Source organism: Amblyraja radiata, chromosome 4 (genome assembly GCF_010909765.2).
Source record: "Amblyraja radiata isolate CabotCenter1 chromosome 4, sAmbRad1.1.pri, whole genome shotgun sequence".
NCBI lineage: Eukaryota > Metazoa > Chordata > Chondrichthyes > Rajiformes > Rajidae > Amblyraja > Amblyraja radiata.
Window position 1 is genome coordinate 121,035,252 of NC_045959.1, and position 27,010 is coordinate 121,062,261.

At 49.0% G+C, this 27,010-nt stretch overlaps 1 protein-coding gene across 2 annotated transcripts in view; it reads left to right on the plus strand.

Moving 5' to 3' along the window:
- LOC116972541 (1-phosphatidylinositol 4,5-bisphosphate phosphodiesterase gamma-1-like) overlaps positions 1-27,010 on the plus strand; it is a 127,882-nt gene that overhangs the window by 35,954 nt on the left and 64,918 nt on the right. For both annotated transcript variants that reach the window (XM_033020365.1, XM_033020366.1), the window contains exons 3-15: positions 664-757; positions 3,551-3,598; positions 5,804-5,888; positions 8,837-8,917; positions 13,796-13,830; positions 15,488-15,560; positions 17,677-17,778; positions 19,116-19,234; positions 19,983-20,068; positions 21,351-21,471; positions 23,743-23,911; positions 25,438-25,557; positions 26,801-26,908. In XM_033020365.1, coding sequence (XP_032876256.1) covers positions 664-757; positions 3,551-3,598; positions 5,804-5,888; positions 8,837-8,917; positions 13,796-13,830; positions 15,488-15,560; positions 17,677-17,778; positions 19,116-19,234; positions 19,983-20,068; positions 21,351-21,471; positions 23,743-23,911; positions 25,438-25,557; positions 26,801-26,908 — 1,241 coding nt within the window. The remainder of the gene's footprint in view (positions 1-663; positions 758-3,550; positions 3,599-5,803; positions 5,889-8,836; positions 8,918-13,795; positions 13,831-15,487; positions 15,561-17,676; positions 17,779-19,115; positions 19,235-19,982; positions 20,069-21,350; positions 21,472-23,742; positions 23,912-25,437; positions 25,558-26,800; positions 26,909-27,010) is intronic.

Genomic DNA, 27,010 nt, shown 5'->3' on the forward strand with positions numbered 1-27,010 from the left:
CTTGGGGCAATTTACAAAGGGCCGATTACCCAGCAAAGGACCTTATGACTGAAATGTCAACACTCTTTCTCTTGACTTTTACCCAGAGTAGGGGAATTAGGAACCAGCGGACATAGGTTTAAGGTGAGGGCGAAAGATTTAATGGGAAACTGAGGGGCAGCTTTTTCACACAGAGGGTGGTGGGTGTATGGAACAAGCTGCCAGAGGAGGTGGTTGAGGCTGGGACTATCCCAACATTTAAGAAACAGTTCGACAAGTAGGTAGACACAAAATGCTGGAGAAACTCCCTGGGACTGGCAGCATCTCTGGAGAGAAGAAATGGGCGACGTTTCGAGTCGAGAAGTGTCTGAAGAAGGGTCTCGACCTGAAAAGTCGCCCATTCCTTCGCTCCAGAAATGCTGCCTGTTGTGTCTATCTTCGGTTGAAACCAGCTGAAAGCAGTTAGACAGACAGGTACATGGATAGGACAGGTTTGGAGGGAAATGGGCCAAATGTGGGCAGGTGGGACTTGTGTAGATGGGGCATGTTGGTCTGTTTCTCCACATTTCTTGTCTTGCCCGCTGAGTTTCTCCAGCTTTTGTTGATTTTATTTCCAGATTTCCAGCAATATTTCCAGCTGCTCAATAAAACGCATGGCCTGACATTGTGTTTCTGTTCCTTCAGCATTCAATGAAGATGACATCAACACGTGGATAACAGGATTGAACTGGTTGGTGCAGGACGTGCAGAAATCTCCCACACCTCTCCACCTGGAACGGTAATACACCATCTCTCCACCTATAGCAGAGACACCTTGATTAGTGCCGGTGTCGGGGGATATGGGGAGAAGGCAGGAGACTGGGGTTAGGAGGGAGAGATAGATCAGCCGTGTCTATCAGGCTGAAGAAGGGTCTCGACCTGAAGCGTCACTCTCCAGAGAGAGTTGCCCCGCTGAGTTACTCCAGCTTTTTGTGTCTACCTTCGATAGACCAGCCATGATTGAATGGCGGAGTAGACTTGATGGGCCGAATGGCCTCATTCTGCTCCTGTCACTGATGAAGTCCTCTGCTGTAACGTCCATGTTCAGTGTCAAAGATTACACAATAAAAGATGGCGTGTGGCATCATTTGTCCTTCTTGTCTAGATATGAGGCTATATGTTTTATTCTTGACCCTATGACGTATGTAGATGAGCTCAGGCTCAAGTCTAAAGATGCCAGTCTTGCTGCAGATGTCAGGCTGGGTTTGATATTCTCATGCCCACAGTTCCCTTCATTCTTTGCTGCATTGCTTGCGGCAATAGATGACAACTTTCATTTATTTCCCATGAGCGGGTAAGATCATCTCTGACCCCTCTCACCCGCGAAGGCGACTCCGGACTGTCAAAGCTGCCATAGACAGACATAAAAACAGCTTTTTTCCCCACGAGTAGTAGCTCTACTCAACAACCAAAAATCTGTAGCCTCCTTGTGCTCTGGTATTTTATTTAATTCACATGTTTAATCGATAATGTTTTATTATTAATGTTTAATGTTTTATGTGTCATTCCTAACTGTCACTGTATGTCATGTTGTCTCTTGTGGGCGGAGCACCAAGGCAAATTCCTTGTATGTGAATACTTGGCCAATAAACTTATTCATTCATTCATTCATTCATTCATTCATGTAAAACGTACCCAGTTCTGGACTTCTCACAGCTTCTCGTAAACAGGCCCTTCACAGTGATACAGCATGGAAACAGGCCCTTCGGCCCAACTTTCCCACACCCACCAACATGTCCCAGCTACACTAGTCCCACCTGCCTGCGTTTGGTCCATATCCCTCCAAACCTGTCCTATCCATGTACCTGTCTAACTGTTTCTTAAACGTTAGGATAGTCCCAGCCTCAACTACCTCCTCCGGCAGCTCGTTCCATACACCCACCACCCTCTGTGTGAAAAAGTTACCCCTCAGATTCCAATTAAACCTTTTCCCCTTCACCTTGAACCTGTGTCCTCTGGTCCTCGATTCCCGCACACTCCGCTCCCCCCTTCACCATTCACCATGTGACTGTGAGTTTCTTCCACATCCCACAGAGATGTAAAATTACCTTCAATGCCAGTTTTGCTTTGTTTAGTTTAGAGATACAGCACGGAAACAGGCCCTTCGGCCCATCGAGTCCGTGCCGACCAGCGATCCCCGTAGACTGACACTATCCCACACACACACACTAGGGGAAATTTACCACGCCGATTAACCTGCAAACTTGTACGTTTTTGGAGTGTGGGAGGAAACTGGAGCACCCGTAGAAAACCCACGCGGGTCACGGGGAGAACGTACAAACTCCGTACAAACAACACCCGTAGTCAGGATGGAACCCGGGTCTCTGGCGCTGTGAGGCAGCAACTCTACCGCTGCACCACCGTGCCTCTGTATGGCTGTCTGTCTGTCTGTTCCCTCCACAGATGCTGCCTGACCTGCTGAGTTCCTCCAGCACTGTGCGTTTTATTGAGGATGCTAGCATCTGCGGTTGTTGTTGCGACGTCAGTGTGTGACCGATCGCCCGGACACTGAGCGCTCGAATACTGACCGCTCGGACACTGACTGCCCAGACACTGACCGCTGTCTTGGACACGGACCACTCAGACACTGACCACTTGGACACTGACAACCCAGATACTGACTGCTCGGACACGGATCGCTCTGGGTTGACCGCTCGGACACTGACCGCTCTAAGACTGACCGCTCTGGGTTGACCGTTCTGACACTGACCGCTCTGAGACTGACCGCTGAGACTGACCGCTCTAAGACTGACCGCTCTGACACTGACTGCTCTGAGACTGACCGCTCTGGGTTGACCGCTCTGACACTGACCGCTCTAAGACTGACCGCTCTAAGACTGACCGCTCTGGGTTGACCACTCTGAGACTGACCGCTCTGAGACTGACTGCTCTAAGACTGACCGCTCTGGGTTGACCGCTCTGACACTGACCGCTCTAAGACTGACTGCTCTAAGACTGACCGCTCTGACACTGACGGCTCTGAGACTGACCGCTCTGAGACTGACCGCTGAGACTGACCGCTCTAAGACTGACCGCTCTGACACTGACTGCTCTGAGACTGACCGCTCTGGGTTGACCGCTCTGACACTGACCGCTCTAAGACTGACCGCTCTAAGACTGACCGCTCTGGGTTGACCACTCTGAGACTGACCGCTCTGAGACTGACCGCTCTAAGACTGACCGCTCTGGGTTGACCGCTCTGACACTGACCGCTCTAAGACTGACCGCTCTAAGACTGACCGCTCTGACACTGACGGCTCTGAGACTGACCGCTCTGAGACTGACCGCTCTGAGACTGACTGCTTGGACACTGACCGCTTGGACACTGACCGCTCGGACACTGACCACTCGGACACTGACAGCTCGGACACTGACCGCTCAGACACTGACAGCTTGGACACTGACCGCTCAGACACTGACAGCTTGGACACTGACCGCTCTGAGTTGACCGCTCGGACACTGACCGCTCGGACACTGACCGCTCGGACACTGACAGCTCGGACACTGACCGTCGTGCCTGCTCTGTCCACAGGTGGCTCAGGAAACAGTACAACACAATGGACAGGAACAAAGAGAACAGGTGGGTGGTCATGGCCTGTGGTCTTCAGGCCTCCTTCCTCCTCCTCCTGCTCCTGCCTCGCTCGCCCCCCCACCCCCTCGGGGGCTGCTCCTGGTTCTCAGAGGAATCCAGAATGTTCTGTAACCTCCCACGGTCCACCCCACCTCCCCGGTCAAAGGTGTCGACCAGCCCGCACTGCACTCCCACTGAGACCGCTCACTGCTCCACCATCACTTGTTGTGTGGACCCAGGGACAGAGTCGCAGAGACACCGAGTCACAGAGTGTGGAAACAGGCCCTTCGGCCCAACTTGCCCACACCAGCCAACATGTCCCAGCTACACTAATCCCACCTGCCTGTGTTTGGTCCATATCCCTCCACACCTGTCCTATCCATGTACCTGTCTAACTGGTTTCAAAATGTTGGGATAGTCCCAGCCTCAACTACCTCCTCCGGCAGCTAGTTCCATACACCCACCACCCTTTGTGTGAAAATGTTACCCCTCAGATTCCCATTAAATCTTTTCCCCTTCACCTTGAACCTATGTCCTCTGGTCCTCGATTCCCCTACTCTGGGCAAGAGACTCTGTGTGTCTACCGGATCTATTCCTCTCATGATCTTATACACCTCTATAAGATCACCCCTCATCCTCCTGCGCTCCATGGAATAGAGACCCAGCCTCCTCAACCTCTCCCTGTAGCTCACACCCTCTAGTCCTGGCAACATCCAGGTATATCATCCCTGACCCCTTTCCAGCTTGACAATATCAGTCCTGTAACGTAGCCAGAACTGAAGACAATGATGAATGGTGTCATATGGTCATGGAAAATAGGAGTAGAATTAGGCCATTCGGCCCATCAAGTCCACTCCGCCATTCAATCATGGCTGAAGGAGGATGCAATGAGGCTGCAGGGTGACTTGGACAGGTTGGGGGAGTGGGCAGATGCATGGCAGATGCAGTATAATGTGGATAAATGTGAGGTTATCCACTTTGGTGGCAAGAACAGGAAGGCAGATTATTATCTGAATGGTGTCAGATTAGGAGAAGAGGAGATGTAACGAGACCTGGGTGTGCTTGTACACTGAAAGTAAGTATGCAGGTACAGCAGGCAGTGAAGAAAGCTAATGAAATGTTGGCCTTCATTGCGAGAGGATTTGAGTTTAGGAGCAAGGAGGTCCTACTGCAGTTGTACAGAGCCCTGGTGAGACCGCACCTGGAGTATTGTGTGCAGTTTTGGTCATGAAAGAATGGGTCGACTGGGCTTGTATTTGCTGGAATTTCGAAGGATGAGAGGGATTCTTATAGAAACATATAAAATTCTTAGAGGATTGGACAGAGTAGAAGCAGGAAAAATGTTCCCGATGTTGGGGGAGTCCAGAACCAGGGGTCACAGTTTAAGAATAAGGGGGAGGCCATTTAGGACTGAGATGAGGAAAAAACTTTTCCACCCAGAGAGTTGTGAATCTGTGTAATTCTCTGCCACAGAAGGTAGTAGAGGCCAATTCACTGGATGTTTTCAAGAGAGAGTTAGATTTAGCTCACAGAATCAAGGGAAATGGGGAGAAAGTAGGAATGGGGTACTGATTTTAGATGATCGGTGCTGGCTCGAAGGGCCGAATGGCCTACTCCCGCACCTATTGTCTATGTTTCGATGTTTCTATCTATCTCTCCCTCCCAACCCCATAGAAAATAGGTGACATTTACAGAATAGTGAAAGGCTTGCAAACAGTCGATGTGGAGAGGATGTTTCCTCTATAGACAATAGACAATAGGTGCAGGAGTAGGTCATTCGGCCCTTCGAACCAGCACCACCATTCAATGTGATCAGGGCTGATCATCCACAATCAGTATCCCGTTCCTCTCCTCAAGTGGGAGAGTCTTGGACCAGAGGTCACAGCCTTAGAAGTAAAAGACGTTCCTTTAGGAAGGAGATGAGGAGGAATTTCTTTAGCCAGAGGGTGGTGAATCTGTGGAAATCTTTGCCACTGAAGGCTGTGGAGGCCAAGTCAGTGGATATTTTTAAGGCAGAGATAGATAGATTCTTGATTAGTACGGGTGTCAGAGGTTATGGGGAGAAGGCAGGAGAATGGGGTTAAGAGGGAGAGATAGATCAGCCATGATTGAATGGTGGAGTAGACTTGACGGGACATTCTACTCCTATCACTCTGACCTTAGTTCTAGACTGTCCCACTAGTGGAAAGATCACACGTGTGTTTTGTTCACCAGCGTCACGGTGAAGGAGCTGAAGGCATTGCTGCCGCAGGTCAACTACCGAGTGCCCAACATGAGGTTCCTCAGAGACAGGCTGTCGGTGAGTAGCAACACCTCACTCCGCGGTTATACTCTCCCCCACATCTACACATGCACCACAGGAAGCACCTGATCAAGATGCATATGGGACAGTACCATACGATACTATATTTATCCCAGGAGGGAAATTGATCTGCCAACACTCACAAAACACAATATGATTTATGAAACATGGAATTAGTGATGAGTGGAAAGGATTGGGAATTTGCAAAGATTGAGGGGGGGGGGGGGAGGGAAGTCAGTCTCAGTCTACCCCACGACAGAAAGGGGAGGAGTTGTACAGTTTGATAGCCACAGGGAAGAAGGATCTCAGCTTGGTTTGGGAACAGCTCCATCCAAGACCACAAGAAATTGCACAGAATTGTGGATGCAGCCCAGACCATCACACCAACCAACCTCCCTTCCATCGACTCCATCTACACCTCACGCTGCCTCGGCAAGGCCAGCAGCATAATCAAGTACCAGTCTCACCCCGGCCACTCCCTCTTCTCCCCTCTCCCATCGGGCAAAAGGTACAGAAGTGTGAAAACGCACACCTCCAGATTCAGGGACAGTTTCTTCCCAGCTGTTATCAGGCAACTGAACCATCCTACCCCAACCAGAGAGCGGTCCTGAACTACTATCTACCTCATTGGTGACCCTCGGACTATCCTTGATCGGACTTTGCTAGCTTTACCTTGCACTAAACGTTATTCCCTTATCATGTATCTGTACACTGTGAATGGATCGATTGTAACCATGTATTGTCTTTCTGCTGACTGGTTAGCACGCAACAAAAGCTTTTCACTGTACCTCGGTACACGTGACAATAAACTAGACTGAACTTCACTCAGCTGTTGTACAAATTCCCCGGGTCTGCGGATCAGAACCGCTCTCCCCTTTACTGCAACCTTGTCAAATCCCTTTGTTCTCTCTTTCCCAGTTACAGTCCTGAAACGTTCGACTTTAGAGATACAGCGCTCAAACAGGCCCTTCGGCCCACCGAGTCCGTGCCCACCAGCAATCCCCGCACACTAACACTATCCTACACACACTAGGGACAATTTATAATTTGTACCGAAGCCAATTAACCTACAAACCCGCACGTCTTTGGAGTGTGGGATGTCACGGGGAGAACGTACAAACTCTGTACAGACAGCACCCGTAGTCAGGATGGAACCCGTGTCTCTGGCGCTGTGAGGCAGCAACTACAGCTGCTTCAACGTAAACTGTTTTTTACTCTTATACCTAAGCACAATTATTAACCAAATTGTTAGTAGACAAAAATGCTGGAGCAACTCAGCGGGTGAGGCAGCATCTATGGAGCGAAGGAATAGGCGACATTTCGGATTGAGACCCTTCTTCAGACTGACGTCGGGGGTCTCGACCCGAAACGTCATCTATTCCTTCGCTCCATAGATGCTGCCTCACCCGCTGAGTTTCTCCATTTTTTTTTTCTACCTTCGATTTTTCCAGCATCTACAGTTCCTCCTTAAACAAAATAGTTAGTGATCATTCTAATTCCTTATAAATGTTCATTCCAAAACATGCCGGTTTCTCTGGCGCTATGAGGCAGCAGCTCTACCCGCTGCGCCACCGTGCCGACCCATACACACAGTAAGGACACTGCTCAGCACAGCGAGCTGGTTCATATATAAATTCCCCGTCACTACCACGTTGCAGACCATTCCCAGGGTCATAAACGACACAGCAGGGTGACAGTAACTCTACACATCTCAGCCAGCTCATGCGGCACAGTGGAGCAGCGGGTAGTGCTGCTGCCTCACAGCGCCAGAGACCCGGGTTCCAACCCGACTACGGGTGCTGTCTGTACGCAGTTTGTACGTTCTCCCCGAGACCTTCGATTTCCTCCCACACTCCAAAGACGTGCAGGTTTGTAGGTTAATTGGATTGGTTTAATTGTAAATTGTCGCTAGTATGTGTAGGATAGTGTTAGTGTGCGGGGACTCGGTGGGCCGAAGGGCCTGTTTCTGTGCTGTATCTCTAAACTAAACTAAACCAAGCTGAAGGCCTTGTTCTGCAAGAATCCAAGGTTAATGTCAGACACAGCTCACATTCTCTACATCACCACCAGTGCAGTGAGCTGCTACTTGGGGAATATCATGTGGAAGACATAAGTGCGCGCCGATCAATAACATTGATCGTATTGTCACACTGATACCTTATAAACTCGGCTCACAGTGAAATCATCGTTTTTAAGGATTTATCTATATATTTCGTAAAAAGAGAGAATGCACAAAGTTGCAGTTTGTTCTTGCCCTGTGGCTAAAGGTCAGACTGGACGGGCTAAATTATTGGAAACACAAGGAACTGCAGATTGCTGGTTTACAAACAAAGATACAAAGATACAGAGTGCTGGAGTAACTCAGCGGGTCAGGCAGCATCTGTGGAGAACATGGATAGGTGACGTTTCACAGAGTGCTGGAGTAACTCAACGGGTCAGGCAGCATCTGTGGAGAACATGGATAGGTGACGTTTCACAGAGTGCTGGAGCAACTCAGCGGGTCAGGCAGCATCTGTGGAGAACATGGATAGGTGACGTTTCACAGAGTGCTGGAGTAACTCAGCGGGTCAGGCAGCATCTGTGGAGAACATGGATAGGTGACGTTTCACAGATTGCTGGAGTAATTCAGCGGGTCAGGCAGCATCTGTGGAGAACATAACACCAGCAATCACCCCGTACACTAACACTACGCTACACACACTCGGGACAAATTATAATTGTACTGAAGCCAATTAACCTACAAACCTGCACGTCTTTGGAGTGTGGGAGGAATCCGGTGCACCCGGAGAAAACCGTGCTGCCCAGACTGACGTTTTGGTTGGGACTGTTGTAAATGGTTTGCTGCTCTCTTCACCTACGTTGGGCTAGGATGGATCAGAGGGGCAGAGTGGTGGGCATGGCGTGGGCCTCCCACTCACGGTCCTGTACTTTGTTCCTCCCACCAGGAGCTGGACACGAGGATGGACATGAGCTGCGGACACTTTGGCCAATTTTATCGGAACCTGATGTTTGATGCACAGAAGCCGGTAAGTGAAGCTTGTGCTGACTGTAGGGTCTCTGCTGCCCCCACTGACGGTAGAACATGTTAGTACGTTAGTATGGGTGTCAGGGGGTTATGGGGAGAAGGCAGGAGAATGGGGTTAGCAGCGAGAGATAGATCAGCCATGATTGAATGGCGGAGTAGACGTGATGGGCCGATTGGCCTAATTCTGCTCCTATCCCTTATGACCTTGTGAACCCCTGATATCCGTACTAATCAAAGGTAGACATAAATGTTGGAGAAACTCAGCGGGTGAGGCAGCATCTATGGAGCGAAGGAATAGATGACGTTTCGGACAAAAATGCTGGAGAAACTGTTTGAAGAAGGGTCTCGACCTGAAATGTCACCTATTCCTTCGCTCCATAGATGCTGCCTCAGCCGCTGAGTTTCTCCAACATTTTTGTCTACCTTCGATTTTTCCAGCATCTGCAGTTCTTAACCACCCGTACTAATCAAGAATCTATCTCTCCCTCCTAACCCCATTCTCCCGCCTCTCCCCATATCCTCTGACACCCATACTAATCAAGAATCTATCTACCTCTGCCTTAAATATATCCACTGACTTGGCCTCCACAGCCGTCTGTGACAAAGAATCCCACAGATTCACCACCCTCTGACAAGATAAATTCCTCCTCATCTCTTTCCTAAAGGAACATCCTTTTATTCTGAGGCTGTGACCTCTAGTCCTAGACTCTCCCACTAGCGGAAGCATCCTCTCCACATCCACTCTATCCAGGCCTTCACTATTCTGGACGTTTCAATGTGGTCCCCCCTCATTCTTCTAAACCAGCGATTTCTTTGCGCTTTGGTGGGTAATTTGTTGCAGATCTATTATTCCCCACCAAACCAGGACTTTAGGCTGTACAGAGCAGATACAGGCCCTTCGGCCCACTGAGTCCGTGTCGACCAGCGATCCAAGCACACTAACACTATCCTACACACACTGGGGACAACTTATAATTTTACCAAAGCCAATTAACCTACAAACCTGTGTGTCTTTGGAGTGTGGGAGGAAACCAGAGTACCCGGAGAAAACCCACGCAGGTCACGGGGAGAACGTGCAAACTCCGTACAGACAGCACCCGTAGTCAGGATCGAACCTGGGCCTCTGGCGCTGTGAGGCAGCAGCTCTACCACTGCGCCACCGTGCCACCTTCAGAGGGCAGATCTATCCGACACACACTAGCGACAATTTTACAACTTACCGAAGCCATTTAACGGCCAAACATGCATGTCTTTGGCCCTCTCCTTCCAGCCCACACCTGGTTATTCCGGAGTTCCACAAAGTCCATTCCCAATGTCCATGGCTGACCATCTTGGTGAGATTCTGCCCTTGTCCGTGTCTGCATGTCCAGCAGTCAATGTCTCCGTTCCCGCACATCCTGTAGCCTGCTTCTCAATATCTGTTAGTGGCATGGTGGTGCAGCGGTAGAGTTGCTGCCTCACAGAGCCAGGGACCCCGCTTCCATCTTGACTACGGGTGCTGTCTGTACAGAGTTTGCACGCTCTCCCCGTGACCTGCGTGGGTTTTCTGGCAGGCAGGTTTGCTAGGGCTACACGTGTGGGTTTAAACTAAATACTGGGGGAGAGGGATTGACAAATTGGGAGTATAAAGATGGAGTTGAAGGGGAAGTGGCTACAGGAAAAATTACAAAAGATTCTCGAATTAATGAGATGGAAAGCTCGAGAATGGACAACAGAGTAAGGTCAGGGCCAATTGCGAGGGGGGAAGTGAATACGGAGGTCAAAGTGCTGTATATGAATGCGCGAAGTATAAGGAATAAAGTGGACGAGCTTGAGGCTCCGTTAGAAACTGGCAAGTATGATGTTGTGGGAATTACTGAGACATGGCTGCAAGAGGGCCAGGGCTGGGAACTGAATATTCAAGGGTATACCTCCTATCGAAAAGACAGACAGGTGGGCAGAGGGGGTGGGGTTGCCCTGTTGGCGAGGAATAAAATTCAGTCCCTTGCAAGGGGTGACATTGAAACAGGAGATGTGGAGTCAGTATGGATAGAACTAAGGAATTGTAAGGGTAAAAAGACCCTAATGGGACTAATCTACAGGCCCCCAAACAGTAGCCTGGACATAGGGCGCAAGTTGAATCAGGAGTTAAAATTGTCATGTAGTATAGGTAATGCTGTGGTTGTTATGGGAGATTTCAACATGCAGGTAGACTGGGAAAATCAGGTTGGTACTGGACCCAAAGAAAGGGACTTTGTAGAGTGCCTTCATGATGGATTCTTAGAACAGCTTGTATTGGAGCCTACCAGGGAGAAGGCAATTCTGGATTTAGTGTTATGTAATGAACCGGATTTGATAAAGGACCTCGAGGTTAATGAGCCATTAGGAGGTAGTGACCAAAACATGGTCAGGTTTAATCTACAATTAGAGAGGGAGAAGAGTAGATCAGAAGTGTCAGTGTTACAGTTGAACAAAGGGGACTATGGAGCCATGAGGGAGGAGCTGGCCAACGTTGACTGGAAAGATACTCTGGCAGGGGTGACAGTGGAACAACAATGGCAGGTATTTCTAGGAATAATACTGAAGGTGCAGGATCAGTTCATTCCAAAGAGGAAGAAAGGTTACAAGGGGAGTAAGGGGCGACCATGGCTGACAAGGGACATCAGGGACAGTATAAAAATTAAAGAGAAGAAGTACAACGTAGCAAAGATGAGCGGGAAGCTAGAGGATTGGTTAATGTTTAAAGAACAACAGAAGATAACCAAAAAGGCAATACGGGGACAAAAGATGAGGTATGAAGCTAAGCTTGCCAAGAATATAAAGCGGGATAGTAAAAGCTTCTTTAGGTATGTGAAGAGGAAAAAATTAGTTAAGACCAAAGTTGGACCCTTGAAGACTGAAAAAGGTGAATTTATTATGGGGAACAAGGAAATGACAGATGAGTTGAACAGGTACTTTGGATCTGTCTTCACTAAGGAGGACACAAACAATCTTCCTGATGTACTAGTGGCCAGAGGATCTGGGGTGACGGAGGAACTGAAGGAAATCCACATTAGGCAGGAAATGGTGTTGGGTAGACTGATGGGACTAAAGGCTGATAAATCCCCAGGGCCTGATGGTCTGCATCCCAGGGTACTTAAGGAAGTGGCTCTAGAAATCGTGGATGCATTGGTGATCATTTTCCATTGTTCTATAGACTCAGGATCAGTTCCTGTGGATTGGAGGGTAGCTAATGTTATCCCACTTTTTAAGAAAGGAGGGAGAGAGAAAACAGGGAATTATAGACCAGTTAGCCTGACATCGGTGGTGGGGAAGATGCTGGAGTCAATTATAAAATATGAAATAGCCGCACATTTGGATAGCAGTAACAGGATCGGTTCGAGTCAGCATGGATTTATGAAGGGGAAATCATGCTTGACTAATCTTCTTGAATTTTTTGATGATGTAACTAGGAAACTGGACAAGGGAGAGTCAGTGGATGTAGTGTACCTGGATTTTCAGAAATCATTTGATACGGTCCCACATAGATTAGTGGGCAAAATTAGTGGGCACATGGTATTGGGGGTAGAGTGCTGACATGGATAGAGAAGTGGTTGGCAGACAGGAAACAAAGAGTAGGGATTAACGGGTCCCTTTCAGAATGGCAGGCAGTGACTAGTGGGGTACCGCAAGGCTCGGTGCTGGGACTGCAGCTATTTACAATATACATCAATGATTTGGATGAAGGGTTTAAAAGTAACATTAGCAAATATGCAGATGACACAAAGCTGGGTGGCAGTGTGAACTGTGAGGAGGATGCTCTGAGAATGCAGGGTGACTTGGACAGGTTGGGTGAGTGGGCAGATACATGGCAGATGCAGTTTAATGTGGATAAATGTGAGGTTATCCACTTTGGTAGCAAAAACACGAAGGCAGATTATTATCGGAATGGTGTCAGGTTAGGAAAAGGGGAAGTACAACGGGATCTGGGTGTGCTTGTACATCAGTCACTGAAAGTAAGCATGCAGGTACAGCAGGCAGTGAAGAAAGCTAATGATATGTTGGGCTTCATAACAAGAGGAGTTGAGCATAGGAGCAAAGAGGTCCTTCTGCAGTTGTACAGGGCCCTGGTGAGACCACACCTGGTGTATTGTGTGCAGTTTTGGTCTCTAAATTTGAGGAAGGACATTCTTGCTATTGAGGGAATGCAGCGTAGGTTTATAAGGTTAATTCCCGGGATGGCGGGACTATCATATGCTGAGAGAATGGAGCGGCTGGGCTTGTATACACTGGAGTTTAGAAGGATGAGAGGGAATCTTATTGAAACATATAAGATTATTAAGGTTTGGACACGCTAGAGGCAGGAAACATGTTCCCGATGTTGGGGGAATCCAGAACCAGGGGCCACAGTTTAAGAATAATGGGTAAGCCATTTAGAACGGAGATGAGGAAACACTTTATCACCCAGAGAGTTGTGAGTCTGTGGAAGTCTCTGCATCAGAAGGCGGTGGAGGCTGGTTCTCTGGATACTTTCAATAGAGAGTTAGATAGAGCTCTTAAAGATAGGACTCAGGGGATATGGGGAGAAGGCAGGAACGGGGTACTGATTGTGGATGATCAGCCATGATCACATTGAATGGCGATGCTGGCTCGAAGGGCCGAATGGCCTACTCCTGCACCTATTGTCTGTTGTCTCTTTTCTCCGGATCCTCCCACACTCCATAGATGTGCAGGTTTGTAGGCCAATTGGCTTGGCCTATATGTAAATTATCCCTAGTGTGTGTAGGATAGTGTTAATGTGTGGGGATCGCTGGTCGGCATGGACTCAGTGGGCCGAAGGGCCTGATTCTGCGCTGTATCTCTAAAACTAAAAATATATATATTTAAACTAAATTTGTTGCCGTTTGTTTTGTGCGTGCAGATAATTGAACAGCTGGAGCTGTCGTTTCCTCTCAGGTAAGGAAACTTTCATTCAGTTATCTTCAGCGTTTGTTCATCTTAAACCTTTCCTCCATTTCAAAGTCGATTCATGTCACGAGAGCCTCTTGCCAAAGTAATCCTGGTCTCCTTCAGCCTGGAATGAAATTTGATATGGTCATTGTTATTTAAAAAAACATTGTTTTTTCAGTTAATGCATTTGTTGGCACCAGTCATTTTGCAAAGTAATATCTGTTGAATAATTGATGACTGTAACACAGAAGATCGTGCGTTCAAGGGCTGGTCTGTGGATGAGAACCAACACTGACATGGTGATGCACAACTAACTTCATGTTGTACTTCAGATGACAAGATGGCCATAGATGCGGGAAAAATGTTCCCCGTGTTGGGGGAGTCTAGAACCAGGGGTCACAGTTTAAGAATAAGGGGGAGGCCATTTAGGACTGAGATGAGGAAAAGCTTTTGTCACCCAGAGAGCTGTGAATCTGTGGAATTCTCTGCCACAGAAGGCAGCAGAGAGCGATTCTCTGGATGTTTTCAAGAGAGAGTTAGATTTAGCTCTTGGGGTTAATGGAATCAAGGGATATGGGGAGAAAGCAGGAACGGGGTACTGATTTTGGATGATCAGCCACAATTATATTGAATGGCGGTGCTGGCTCGAAGGGCCGAGTGACCAACTCCTGCACCTATTTTTCTATTTTTCTATGTGGCATGGAGAGTGGATACAGGCCCTTCAGCCCAACTTGCCCACACCAGCCAACATGTGCAATCTACACTAGTCAGTACCCGCGTTTGGCCCAGATCCCTCTTGTTCATAACTTGAGGGTTTTATTTCTTGGAGCGCAGGAATGCTTATCGAGGTGTAAAAGATCATGAGGAAACTGTATAATGGATGGGATTTATATAGCGCCTTTCTAATACGCAAGGCTAAGGGGTGAAGGGTCTTTGTATAAGGGTCTTTGACCCCAAGTACGGGAATCAAGATCCAGAGGGCACAGGTTTAAGGTGAGAGGGGAAGATTTGATAGGAACCTGAGGGGCAATGTTTTTACACAGATGGTGCAGGGCAATTTTAGTCCAGTTTATTGCCACGTGTACCGAGGTCCAGTGAAGAGCTACAGTCTTTGGAATGTGGGAAGAAACCGAAGCACCAGTTATATGGAACGAGCTGCCAGAGGAGGTAGTTGAGGCAGGGACTATCGCAATGTTTAAGAAACACTTGGACGGGCACATGGATAGGACAGGTTTAGAGGGATATGGGCCAAACGCAGGCAGGTGGGACTAGTGCAGCGGGTCAGGCAGCATCTCTGGAGAGAAGGGAAAGGTGACGTTTCGGGTCGAGACCCTTCTTCAGACTGAGAGTCAGGGGAGAGGGCAACGAGAGATATAGACGATGATGTAGAGTGATACAGAACAAAAGATATTAAGATGAATGAAAGATATGCAAAACAGTATGTTGCTAAAGGAGACAGGCCATTGTTAGCTGTGGGCTCAGTGAAAACGAGTTACAGACAACGAGACTCAACAAGACGACTTTGAAGCTGGTGCGACTTGGGTGGGGGAGGGACGGGGAGAGAGAGAGAGAGAGATGGGGCATGTTGGTCAGCGTGGGTGAAGGGCCTGTTTCCTTGCTGTGTGACTCTGTGACTATAATCCTGGCCACCTTGTGCCTGCAGGAATGTGGAGAGGCCAGAACACTGTCAAGTGACGCTCTTTGACTTCCAGAAGTTTCTGCAGTATGATCAGAAGGTATGTGAATGGCCAGGGGATTCTGGCTCCGTGTCCCCGCACCAGCCCTTCCCCAATACCTAACGGCTGTCACACGTCGTGTGGGAGAGTCACAGTGGTGCAGCGGTAGAGTTGCTGCCTCACAGTGCCAGAGACCCGGGTTCAATCCTGACTACGGGTGCTGTCTGTACGGAGTTTGCACGTAGGTGTATGGAACGAGCTGTGACCTGCGTGGGTTTTCACCGAGATCTTCGGTTTCCTCCCACACTCTAAAGACGTGCAGGTTTGTAGGTTACTTGGCTTGGTGTAAGTGTGAATAGTCACTAGTGTGTGTAGGATAGTGTTAGTGTGCGGGGATCGATGGTCGGCACAGACTCGGTGGGCCGAAGGGCCTGTTTCCGCGCTGTAACTATAAACTAAACTAAGCTGCAGGTCTTGTTCTGCAAGAATCCAAGGTTAATGTCAGACACAGCTCACATTCTCTACATCACCACCAGTGCAGTGAGCTGCTACTTGGGGAATATCATGTGCTAGGCATAAGTGCGCGCCGATCAATAACATCGATCGTGTGTAGTGTTAGCGTTAGTGATCGTATGTAGGATAGTGTTAGTGTGCGGGGATCGCTGGTCGGCACGGGCTGAAGGGCCTGTTGCCGTACTATCTAAACTAAACTAGTGTGCGGGGATCGCTGGTCGGCACGGGCTCGGTGGGCCGAAGGGCCTGATGCCGTACTGTATCTCTAAACTAAACTAGTGCAGAAAAACACGTCCTTGACGTAACCGACCCAGTGCGGGAGTGTTAACAGGAAACTCCGTCAGACCATCGAGGCTTGGCTTGCTGCCACACTCACAGCTGGAAACACTCAGAAACAGCGCAATCACAACCTTCACAAACTGCTTGGTTTAGCATAGATTAGTTTAGAGATACAGCGCGGAAACAGGCCCATCGGCCCACCGAGTCCACGCCGACCAGTGATCCCCGCACACTTACACTATCCTACACACACTAGCAACAATTTACAATTTTTATCGAAGCCAACCTGCACGTCTTTAGAGTGGGGGAAGAAACCGGAGCACCCGGAGAAAACCCACGTGGGTCACAGAGAGAACGTACAAACTCCGTACAGACAGCACCCGTAGTCAGGATGGAACCCGGGTCTCTGGGGCTGTGAGGCAGCAACTCTACCGCTGCACCACCAATAGGTACAGTATATAGGCGAGGGTTGAAACTAGACCCCACTGTTGTGTAGCGCACCACACTTTGGGTCCCCAATTTATGTAGGGGCCATTTTGCAGACCCTTCTGCAGTTGTACAGAGCCCTGATGAGACCACACCTGGAGTATTGTGTACAATTTTGGCCCCCTAATTTGAGGAAGGACATTCTTGCTATTGAGGGAGTGCAGCGAAGGTTTACAAGGTTAATTCCCGGGATGGCGGGACTGTCATATGCTGAGAGAATGGAGCAGCTGGGCTTGTACACTCTGGAGTTTAGAAGGATGAGAGGATATCTCATTGAAACATACAAGATTGTTAAGGGTTTGGACACGCTAGAAGCAGGAAAGATGTTGCCGATGTTGAGGGAGTCCAGAACCAGGGGCCACAGTTTAAGAATAAGGAGTAAGCCATTTAGAGTGGTGACCAGGAAACACTTTTTCTCACAGAGAGTGGTGAGTCTGTGGAATTCTCTGCCTTTACTCTGCCAGACTTTACTGGCTTTACCTTGCACTAAACGTTATTCCCTCATCATGTATCTGTACACTGTAAATGGATCGACTGTAATCATGTATTGTCTTTCCGCTGACTGGTTAGCACACAACAAAAGCTTTTCACTGTACCTCGGTACACGTGACAATAAACTGAACTGGAACTAGCCAAACTCTATGCATGGGTTGCTGTTATTAATCACCTCTTCGAATCATAGAGTGATACAGCATGCAAACAGGCCCTTCAGCCCAACTGGCCCACATCGGCCAACATGCTCCATCTATACTAGTCCCACCTGCCTGCATTTGGCCCATATCCCTCTAAACCTGTCCTATCCATGTACCTGTCTAAGGGTTTTGTAAATGTTGTGATGTCTACACCTGTTGCAGGTGTTGGCCTGGGATGATTAACATTGTGGTTGTTGTTTCTATAGGAAAGTTGGGCAAGTGACACTAACAAAGTGCGTGAGTGCATCTTTAATTACTTGAAAGACCCTCTGCGGGAGACATCAGACCCAGTGCTTCAACTGGATGAGGTATGTACACCTTCCTTGTTAACTCAGTGTGCGGGAGGGGCCAGGTACATACGCTCTTCACTGGAGAGGCTCTGCAGGCTGCCTTGGTGTGTGGCCCCACAACAACCATGGTTTAAAACTTACATTGTGTCTACGTGAGGAGGTGGGATGGGAGGGTCTTCATTCCCAGGTGAAAGGAGACCCCTTCTACTGAGAGGTTTTAGGATAAGGAGGATGTAAGCACTTGTTACTTTCAGCCAAGTATACATTGCTTTCAACATGTGGGGTGGCACGGTGGTGGTGCAGCGGTAGAGTTGCTGACTCACAGCGCCAGAGACCCGGGTTCCATCCCGACTACGGATGCTGTCTGTACGGAGTTTGTACGTTCTCCCTGTGACCACGTGGGTTTTCTCCAAGATCTTCGGTTTCCTCCCACACTCCAAAGACGTACGGGTTTGTAGGTTTATCGGCCCCTCTGTAAATTGCCCCTAGTGTATAGGGAGTGGATGAGAAAGTGGGATAACATCGAACTAGTGTGAGCGGGTGATCGATGGTCGGCGTGGACTCGGTGGGCCGAAGGGCCTGTTTCCGTGCTGTCTCTCTAAACTCCATATATGTGACCATGGTTTCAAACTGGACCGGCATATGGATATGGATATATATGAGGTCATAGAGAGTCTCAGTGTGGAAACCCTTTGGCCCAACTTGCCCACACCGACCAACAAAAAAACTTTTTCACACAGAGAGTTGTGAGTCTGTGGAATTCTCTGCCTCAGAGGGCGGTGGAGGCAGGTTCTCTGGATACTTTCAAGAGAGAGCTAGATAGGGCTCTTAAAGATAGTGGAGTCAGGTGATATGGGGAGAAGGCAGGAACGGGATACTGATCAGCCATGATTACATTGAATGGCGGTGCTGGCACGAAGGGTCGAATGGCCTACTCTTGCACTTATTGTCTAACATTCCACCCACCTGCCCGTGTGGTCCATATCCCTCCATACCTGTCCTATCCATGTACCTTTCAAATTGTTTCTTAAACGTTGCGATTGTCCCTGCCTCAACTTCATCCTCTGGCAGGCACGGAATGCTGGAGGAACTCAGCGGGACAGGCAACATCTCTGGAGAGGAGGAATGGGTGACGTTTCTGGTCGAGACCTCACTACATCCTCTGGCAGCTCGTTCTTTACATCCACCACCCTCTGTGTGAAGGGTTGCTCGGCCTCATGTTCTGCATGGGCATTGTGGGCTGAAGGGCCTGTTCCTGTGCTGTACTGTTGTATGTGGTATGGATAATAAGATATTACTGCCATTGTTGGAGAATGGTGATAGCTGACCACACATCTCTCTCATTGGCCTTTCAGTTCCTGGCGTATCTGTTCTCCAAAGAGAACATGATTTTGGACTCTCGCTTTGACCGTGTGTGCCCTGAAGAGATGAATCACCCTCTCTCCTTCTACTGGATCTCCTCCTCACACAACACGTTAAGTAACGCGCCACCCCCTTGTACACGCCGTTCATCTCCTCTCCTGCTCCTTACGTTCAACAGTCAATGAATGGACGGACGGACGAAGGAACGGTTGAATGAATGAATGAATGAATGAATGAATGAATGAATGAATGAATGAGTGAATGAATGAATGAATGACGTCTCCCTTCATGCCTGCCCATGATTATCTCAGCTAATCTAGTTTAGTTTAGATTAGTTTAGATGTGGTTTATTTAGTTTAGTTTGGTTTAATTTAGTTTTAATTTAGTGTAGTCTAGTCTAATGCAGTCTAGTTTAGTCTAGTCCAGTCTACTCCAGTCTAGTCCAGTCCACTCTAGTCCAGTCCACTCTAGTCCAGTCCACTCTAGTCCAGTCCAGTCTAGTCCAGTCCAGTCTAGTCCAGTCTCATCTAGTCCAGTCCAGTCTAGTCCAGTCTCGTCTAGTCCAGTCTCATCTAGTCCAGTCTAGTCCAGTCTAGTCTAGTCTAGTCTAGTCTAGCCCAGTCTAGTCCAGTCTCGTCTAATCCAGTCTAGTCTAGTCCAGTCGTCTAGTCCAGTCTAGTCCAGTCTAGTCTAGTCTAGCCCAGTCTAGTCCAGTCTCGTCTAATCCAGTCTCATCTAGTCCAGTCCAGTCCAGTCTAGTCCAGTCCAGTCTAGTCTAGTCTAGTCTAGCCCAGTCTAGTCTGGTTGATTCTAGTAAGAAGGCCACTGTAGCAAGGCTGACATTCTCTCTGTCTCTGCAGGTACCTGACTGGGGACCAGTTTTCCAGTGAGTCGTCGTTAGAAGCCTACGCTCGATGCCTGAGGATGGGATGCCGCTGCATAGAACGTAAACATCACCTGCCCGCAACCGTAGTCACATTAACCCCCCCCCCCCGCCCCGTGACAGTGACTCTGGTGGTGAGGTGCTGCCTCTCAACATAGACTACATCCCACATGACCTGAGTGTGTGTGGCGTAGACACAAGCAGCTGCAGGTGCTGCTTTACAGAAGAAGACACAGAGTGCTGGAGTAACTCAGCGGGTCAGGCTGTATCTTGCCACTTTGGCGGCAAAAACAAGGGGGCAGATTATTATCTCAATGGGGTTAGGTTAGGTAAGGGGGTGGTACAGCGAGACCTGGGTTCCCTTGTACACCGGTCACTGAAAGTTGGCGTGCAGGTACAGCAGGCAGTGAAGAAAGCTAATGGAATGTTGGCCTTCATAACAAGAGGATTTCAGTATAGGAGTAAAGAGGTTCTTCTGCAGTTGTACAGGGCTCTGGTGAGACCACATCTGGAGTATTGTGTACAGTTTTGGTCTCCTAATTTGAGGAAGGACATCCTTGTGATTGAGGCAGTGCAGCGTAGGTTCACGAGATTGATCCCTGGGATGGCGGGACTGTCATATGAGGAAAGATTGAAAAGACTAGGCTTGTATTCACTGGAGTTTAGAAGGATGAGGGGTGGATCTCATAGAAACATATAAAATTATAAAAGGACTGGACAAGCTAGATGCAGGAAAAATGTTCCCAATGTTGGGCGAGTTCAGAACCAGGGGCCACAGTCTTAGAATAAAGGGGAAGCCATTTAAGACTGAGGTGTGAAAAAACTTTTTCACCCAGAGAGTTGTGAATTTATGGAATTCCCTGCCACAGAGGGCAGTGGAGGCCAAATCACTGGATGGATTTAAGAGAGAGATAGGTAGAGCTCTAGGGGCTAGTGAAATCAAGGGATATGGGGAGAAGGCAGGCACGGGTTATTGATAGGGGATGATCAGCCATGATCACAATGAATGGCGGTGCTGGCTCGAAAGGCCGAATGGCCTCTGGCACCTATTTTCTATGTTTCTATTTGTGGAGAACATGGATAGGTGACGTTTCACAGAGTGCTGGAGTAACTCAGCGGGTCAGGCAGCATCTGTGGAGAACATGGATAGGTGACGTTACAAGTTGGCTCTGAAGAAGGGTCCCGACCCGAAACCTATCTTCTTCTCCACAGATGCTGCCTGACCCACTGAGTTACTCCAGCACTCTGTAGTTGTTTGCAAAGCAGCACCTGCAGTTGCATGTGTCTCTGTTTGGAGGTTGTTTCATTGAACCAGTTGGTGACCCATGGATTTGCTACTTTTCAGTGGACTGCTGGGATGGACCAGATGACCTGCCCATCATTTATCACGGACACACACTAACCTCCAAAATCAAGTTCCTGGACGTTCTCTACACCATCAAGGACCATGCCTTCGTCACCTCAGAGTAAGTGAGGCCACACTCTGCATACGGCCCTGTAGTAGCTTGTAGACAAATGACACAATGTGAATCTGTGAGATTCTTTGCCACAGACGGCTGTGGAGGCCAAGTCAGTGGGTATTTTTAAGGCAGAGCTTGATAGACTCTTGATTAGTGCGGGTGTCAGAGGTTATGGGGAGAAGGCAGGAGAATGGGGTTAGGAGGGAGAGATAGATCTGCCATGGTTGAATGGCGGGGTAGAGTTGATGGGCCGAATGGCCTAATTCTGCTCCTATAACTTATGGACATAAGGAACTGTCCCACTTGGGTGACATTTTCGGTGACAGCCTGAAAAACGGTTGTTGCGGCGTGGTCGCGGCATGATGTGGCGTGGTCGCGGCATGATGTGGCGTGGTCGCGGCATGATGTGGCGTGGTCACGGCATGATGTGGCGTGGTCGCGGCATGATGCAGGGTGATGTGGCGTGGTCGCGGCATGATGTGGCGTGGCGTGGCGTGGTCGCGGCATGATGTGGCGTGACGTGGCGTGGTCGCGACGTGATGTGGCGTGACGTGGCGTGGTCGTGGCATGATGCAGGGTGATGTGGCGTGGTCGCGGCATGATGCAGGGTGACGTGGCGTGGTCGCGGCATGATGTGGCGTGGCGTGGCGTGGTCGCGGCATGATGTGGCGTGGCGTGGCGTGGTCGCGGCATGATGTGGCGTGACGTGGCGTGGTCGCGGCATGATGTGGCGTGACGTGGCGTGGTCGCGGCATGATGTGGCGTGACGTGGCGTGGTCGCGGCATGATGTGGCGTGACGTGGCGTCGTCGCAGAGTGATGCAGGATGATGTGGCGTGATGTGGCATGATGTGGCGTGATGTGGCATGATGTGGCGTGATGTGGCATGATGTGGCGTGGTCGCAGAGTGATGTGGCGTGATGTGGTGTGGTTGCGGCATGATGTGGCGTGGTTGCGGCATGATGTGGCGTGGTTGCGGCATGATGTGGCGTGATGTGGCATGATGTGGCGTGATGTGGCATGATGTGGCGTGATGTGGCATGATGTGGCGTGGTTGCGGCATGATGTGGCGTGATGTGGCATGATGTGGCGTGATGTGGCATGATGTGGCGTGATGTGGCATGATGTGGTGTGGTCGCAGCATGATGTGGCGTGATGTGGCGTGGTCGCAGAGTGATGCAGGATGATGCAGAGTGATGTGGCGTGGTCGCATGATGTGGCGTGGTCGCGGCATGATGTGGCGTGACGTGGCGTGACGCATGGAATGACGCACGGTGCCTCGTTGCCACCGCTGTATTTTGGATTCAAACTCTCTCTGCGACACCGGGCTTGGCGCTGCGTGTCTTATCATGTTGTGGCACGGTCGCACGCTGACGTAGGCTGTCCTGCGGGTGACGCCGGTGACGTAAGGTCATGGCCTTGGCTAATTAATTTAGCGACAGCCTGCATCATCATGCATCAACCTGTTGTCCTCGGATGTCATGGACAGTGACGCAGCCCGTCGTATCTTGCTGTGTCGTGTCGCGGGTGGACGTATGTTGACTTCGGCTGTCGCTGTTTGACGTCTGTGCGGTCGCAGGATGTCGTAGGCGCTGTCGTATGTTGTCGCTGTTGAAGTGCTGGAAATTGTGACGTCGGCTGACGCAGATTGTCGCAGCTTGACGTCAACCGTGCCGTAGATTGTCGTACAACTTGACTGCGGCCGTCAGTCACTGAAAAAGTCGCAGAGTGGGACAGGCCCTTTATGCTTCCAGTGCCCTGAATCACGAGTGTTTCATCATCATGTAGCTGCAAATGGACAATGGAAGTCCAACTTGCTGCAGATTTACAGTTAACATCTCACAAACCAAAAACTGTACAATACTCACTCATACAATAAACCCTCTGCTGATTCCTTTACTCTGGGTAAAAGACTACATTTACTTTATCCAATCTCCTCATGATCTCAAGTTACCCCTCGGGTTCCTATTAACTCTTTCCCCCCTCACTTTAAATCTATGTCCTCTGGTTCTCTATTCCTCTACTCTGGACATGTCTACCTGATCTATTCCTCTCATGATTCCTCTCAGTCTAAAGAAGGGTCTCGCCAATCTTTAAAGGGAGACGTGGTCTCACTCAGATCGGCAGATGCAGACTTTTTTTAAATTAATCATCAAACATTTTGGCAATTGATTAGTATTTGTTTATATGAGGATACATCTCACCTGTCCGCGTGTGTTACAGGTATTATTAGTTTAAATGAGCAGGGTACATCTCACCTGAACCACCTGTGTTGCAGGTACCCCATAATCCTCTCCATTGAGGACCACTGCAGCGTTGTACAGCAGAGGAACATGGCTTCCTACTTCAAGAAGGTGTTTGGAGACATGTTGCTGACCAAACCCGTGGACATTAATGCCGATGAACTCCCATCCCCCAATCAGCTGAAGAAGAAGATTCTGATCAAGGTGGGGGAGATAATTGCCTGAACCATTGACCATTGAACCATTGACCATTGAACCATTGACCATTGAACCATTGACCCATTGAACCATTGACCATTGAACCATTGACCCATTGACCATTGAACCATTGACCATTGAACCATTGACCATTGGCCATTGAACAATTGACCATTGAACCATTGACCATTGAACCATTGACCATTGAACCATTGACCATTGAACCATTGACCATTGACCATTGAACCATTGACCATTGAACCATTGACCATTGAACCATTGACCATTGAACCATTGACCATGAACCATTGAACATTGACCATTGAACCATTGACCAATTGACCATTGAACCATTGACCATTGAACCATTGACCATTGAACCATTGAGCAATGACCCATTGACCCATTGAACCATTGACCATTGAACCATTGACCCATTAACCATTGACCCATTAACCATTGAACCATTGGACCATTACCCATTGAACCATTGACCATTGAACCATTGACCATTGAACCATTGACCCATTAACCATTGAACCATTGACCATGAACCATTGACCATTGAACCATTGAGCATTGACCATTGAACCATTGAACCATTGACCATTGAACCATTGACCATTGAACCATTGACCATTGAACCATTGACCATTGAACCATTGACCATTGACCATTGAACCATTGACCATGAACCATTGAACCATTGAACTACAAAAATATTGCTTGACACTTCAATCTGTTCCCATCAGGGGTCGGGACCCTTCTTCAAACTTGAAGTAGGGGTTGGGGTGGTGGGGATTGGGTGAAGAGCTGGAAGTGAGAAAAGGCCGGGACTATTCCGGGCCAGGCACAAATGACCTCAGGCAGGGCGGTGCCTGGTAGAACTGTGGAACTGGTAAAATGACAAGGAGGGAGCTTGTGAACGTCTGAAAGAGGATCTGGACCCAAAACGTCACCTATCCATGTTCTCCACAGATGCTGCCTGACCCGCTGAGTTACTCCAGCACTCTGTGAAACGTCACCTATCCATGTTCTCCAGAGATGCAGCCTGACCCGCTGAGTTACTCCAGCACTCTGTGAAACGTCACCTATCCATGTTCTCCACAGATGCTGCCTGACCCACTGAGTTACTCCAGCACTTTGTGTATATCTAGGGAGGAGGAAGGGTTAGGGTAAGCTGTTCTTTCTGCTCTGTTCCTGTTCATCGTGAGGCAGCCTTAATGTTGTAACCTTGTAAGTAAGTAAGTAAGTTTATTGGCCAAGTATTCACATACAAGGAATTTGCCTTGGTGCTCCGCCCACAAGTAACAACATGACATACAGTGACAGTTACGAATGACTCAGAAAACACTAAACATTAATAATAATAAGACATTAATGATAAAACACCATTGATCAAGCATGTGAACCAACTAAATGTGATGAATAAGTGAGGATTGACCACCAGGTTAGCAGGCCGCACGCGTCCCACCCGTGGGTGTGTGGGCTTTCCAAGTAACGTTGACTTTCCCTTTAACTCCGGTGTGAAGCACAAGAAGCTGGTGGAGGGTAACCTGTATGAAGAGGTGACGTCAGGCAGCTACTCTGAGAATGACATCAGCAACTCCATCAAGAACGGCATCCTGTACCTAGAGGACCCCATTGACCACGTGAGCCAACATCAGTACCCCCTTCACTGTTGCCCCTCCACTCCATCTATTGTAGTTTAGAGACACAGCGCGGAAACAGACCCTTCGGCCCATCCAGCCTCACCGACCAGCGATCCCTGCACACTAACACTATCCTACACACACTAGTGACTATTCACACTTACACCAAGCCAAGTAACCTACAAACCTGCATGTCTTTGGTGTGTGGGAGGAAACCAAAGTTCTCGGTGAAAACCCACGCGGGTCACGGCTCGTTCCATACACCCACGTGCAAACTCCATACAGACAGCATCCGTAGTCAGGATGGAACCCGGGTCAAGTCGTCAAGAGAGTTTTATTGTCATGTGTCCCAGATAGGACAATGAAATTCTTGCTTGCTGCAGCACAACTGAATATGTCAACATAATACAGAACAAGAGATAAAAGTTCAGTGTGTTTATATAGCATAGACCATATATATACACAATAAATAAACAGATAAAGTGCAATAGGCTGTTATAGTTCAGAGTTTGTTTGATGTCGAGTTTAATAGCCTGATGGCTGTGGGGAAGTAGCTGTTCCTGAACCTGGATGTTACAGATTTCAGGCTCCTCTACCTTCTTCCCGATGGCAGCGGAGAGATGAGTGTGTGGTCAGGATGGTGTGGGTCCTTGATGATGTTGGCAGCCTTTTTGAGGCAGCGACTGCGATAGATCCCTTCGATGGTGGGGAGGTCAGAGCCGATGATGGACTGGGCAGTGGTCACAACTTTCTGCATTCTTTTCCGCTCCTGGACGCGCAGGTTGCCGTACCAAGCCACGGTGCAACCAGTCAGCATGCTCTCTACTGTGCACCTGTAGAGGTTCGAGAGAGTCCTCTTTGACATACCGACTCTCCGTAATCTTCTCAGGAAGTGCTTTCTTTATAACTGCATCAGTGTGCTGGGACCAGGAAAGACCTCTGGTGCTGTAAGCGATCCATCCTGACTACGGGTGCTGTCTGTACGGAGTTTGCACGTTCTCCCCGTGACCTGCGTGGGTTTTCTCCAGGATCTCCGGTTTCCTCCCACACTCCAAAGACGTGCAGGTTAGTAGGTTACTTGGCTTGGTGTCAATGTAAAATCAATTGTCCCTTGTGTGTGTAGGATAGGGTTAATGTGCGGGGATTGCTGGTCGGCACGGACTCGATGGGCCGAAGGGCCTCATTCCGCGCTGTATCTGTAAACTAAACTAAACTAAACTAAACGTGTGTTCATTCTCTGCAGAATTGGAGTCCTCATTATTTTGTCCTGACGAGTAATAAGATCTACTACTCTGAGGAAACGTCCAGGTACCATAACAATGAGGATGAAGAGGAAGAGGAACAGAAGGAGGTAGGGTCCCAGTGAAGAACTCACTCTGGAGTAGCCCACACTGCCGTCATAGAGTCAGCCCAACTTGCCCACACCGCCCAACATGTCCCAGCTACACTAGTC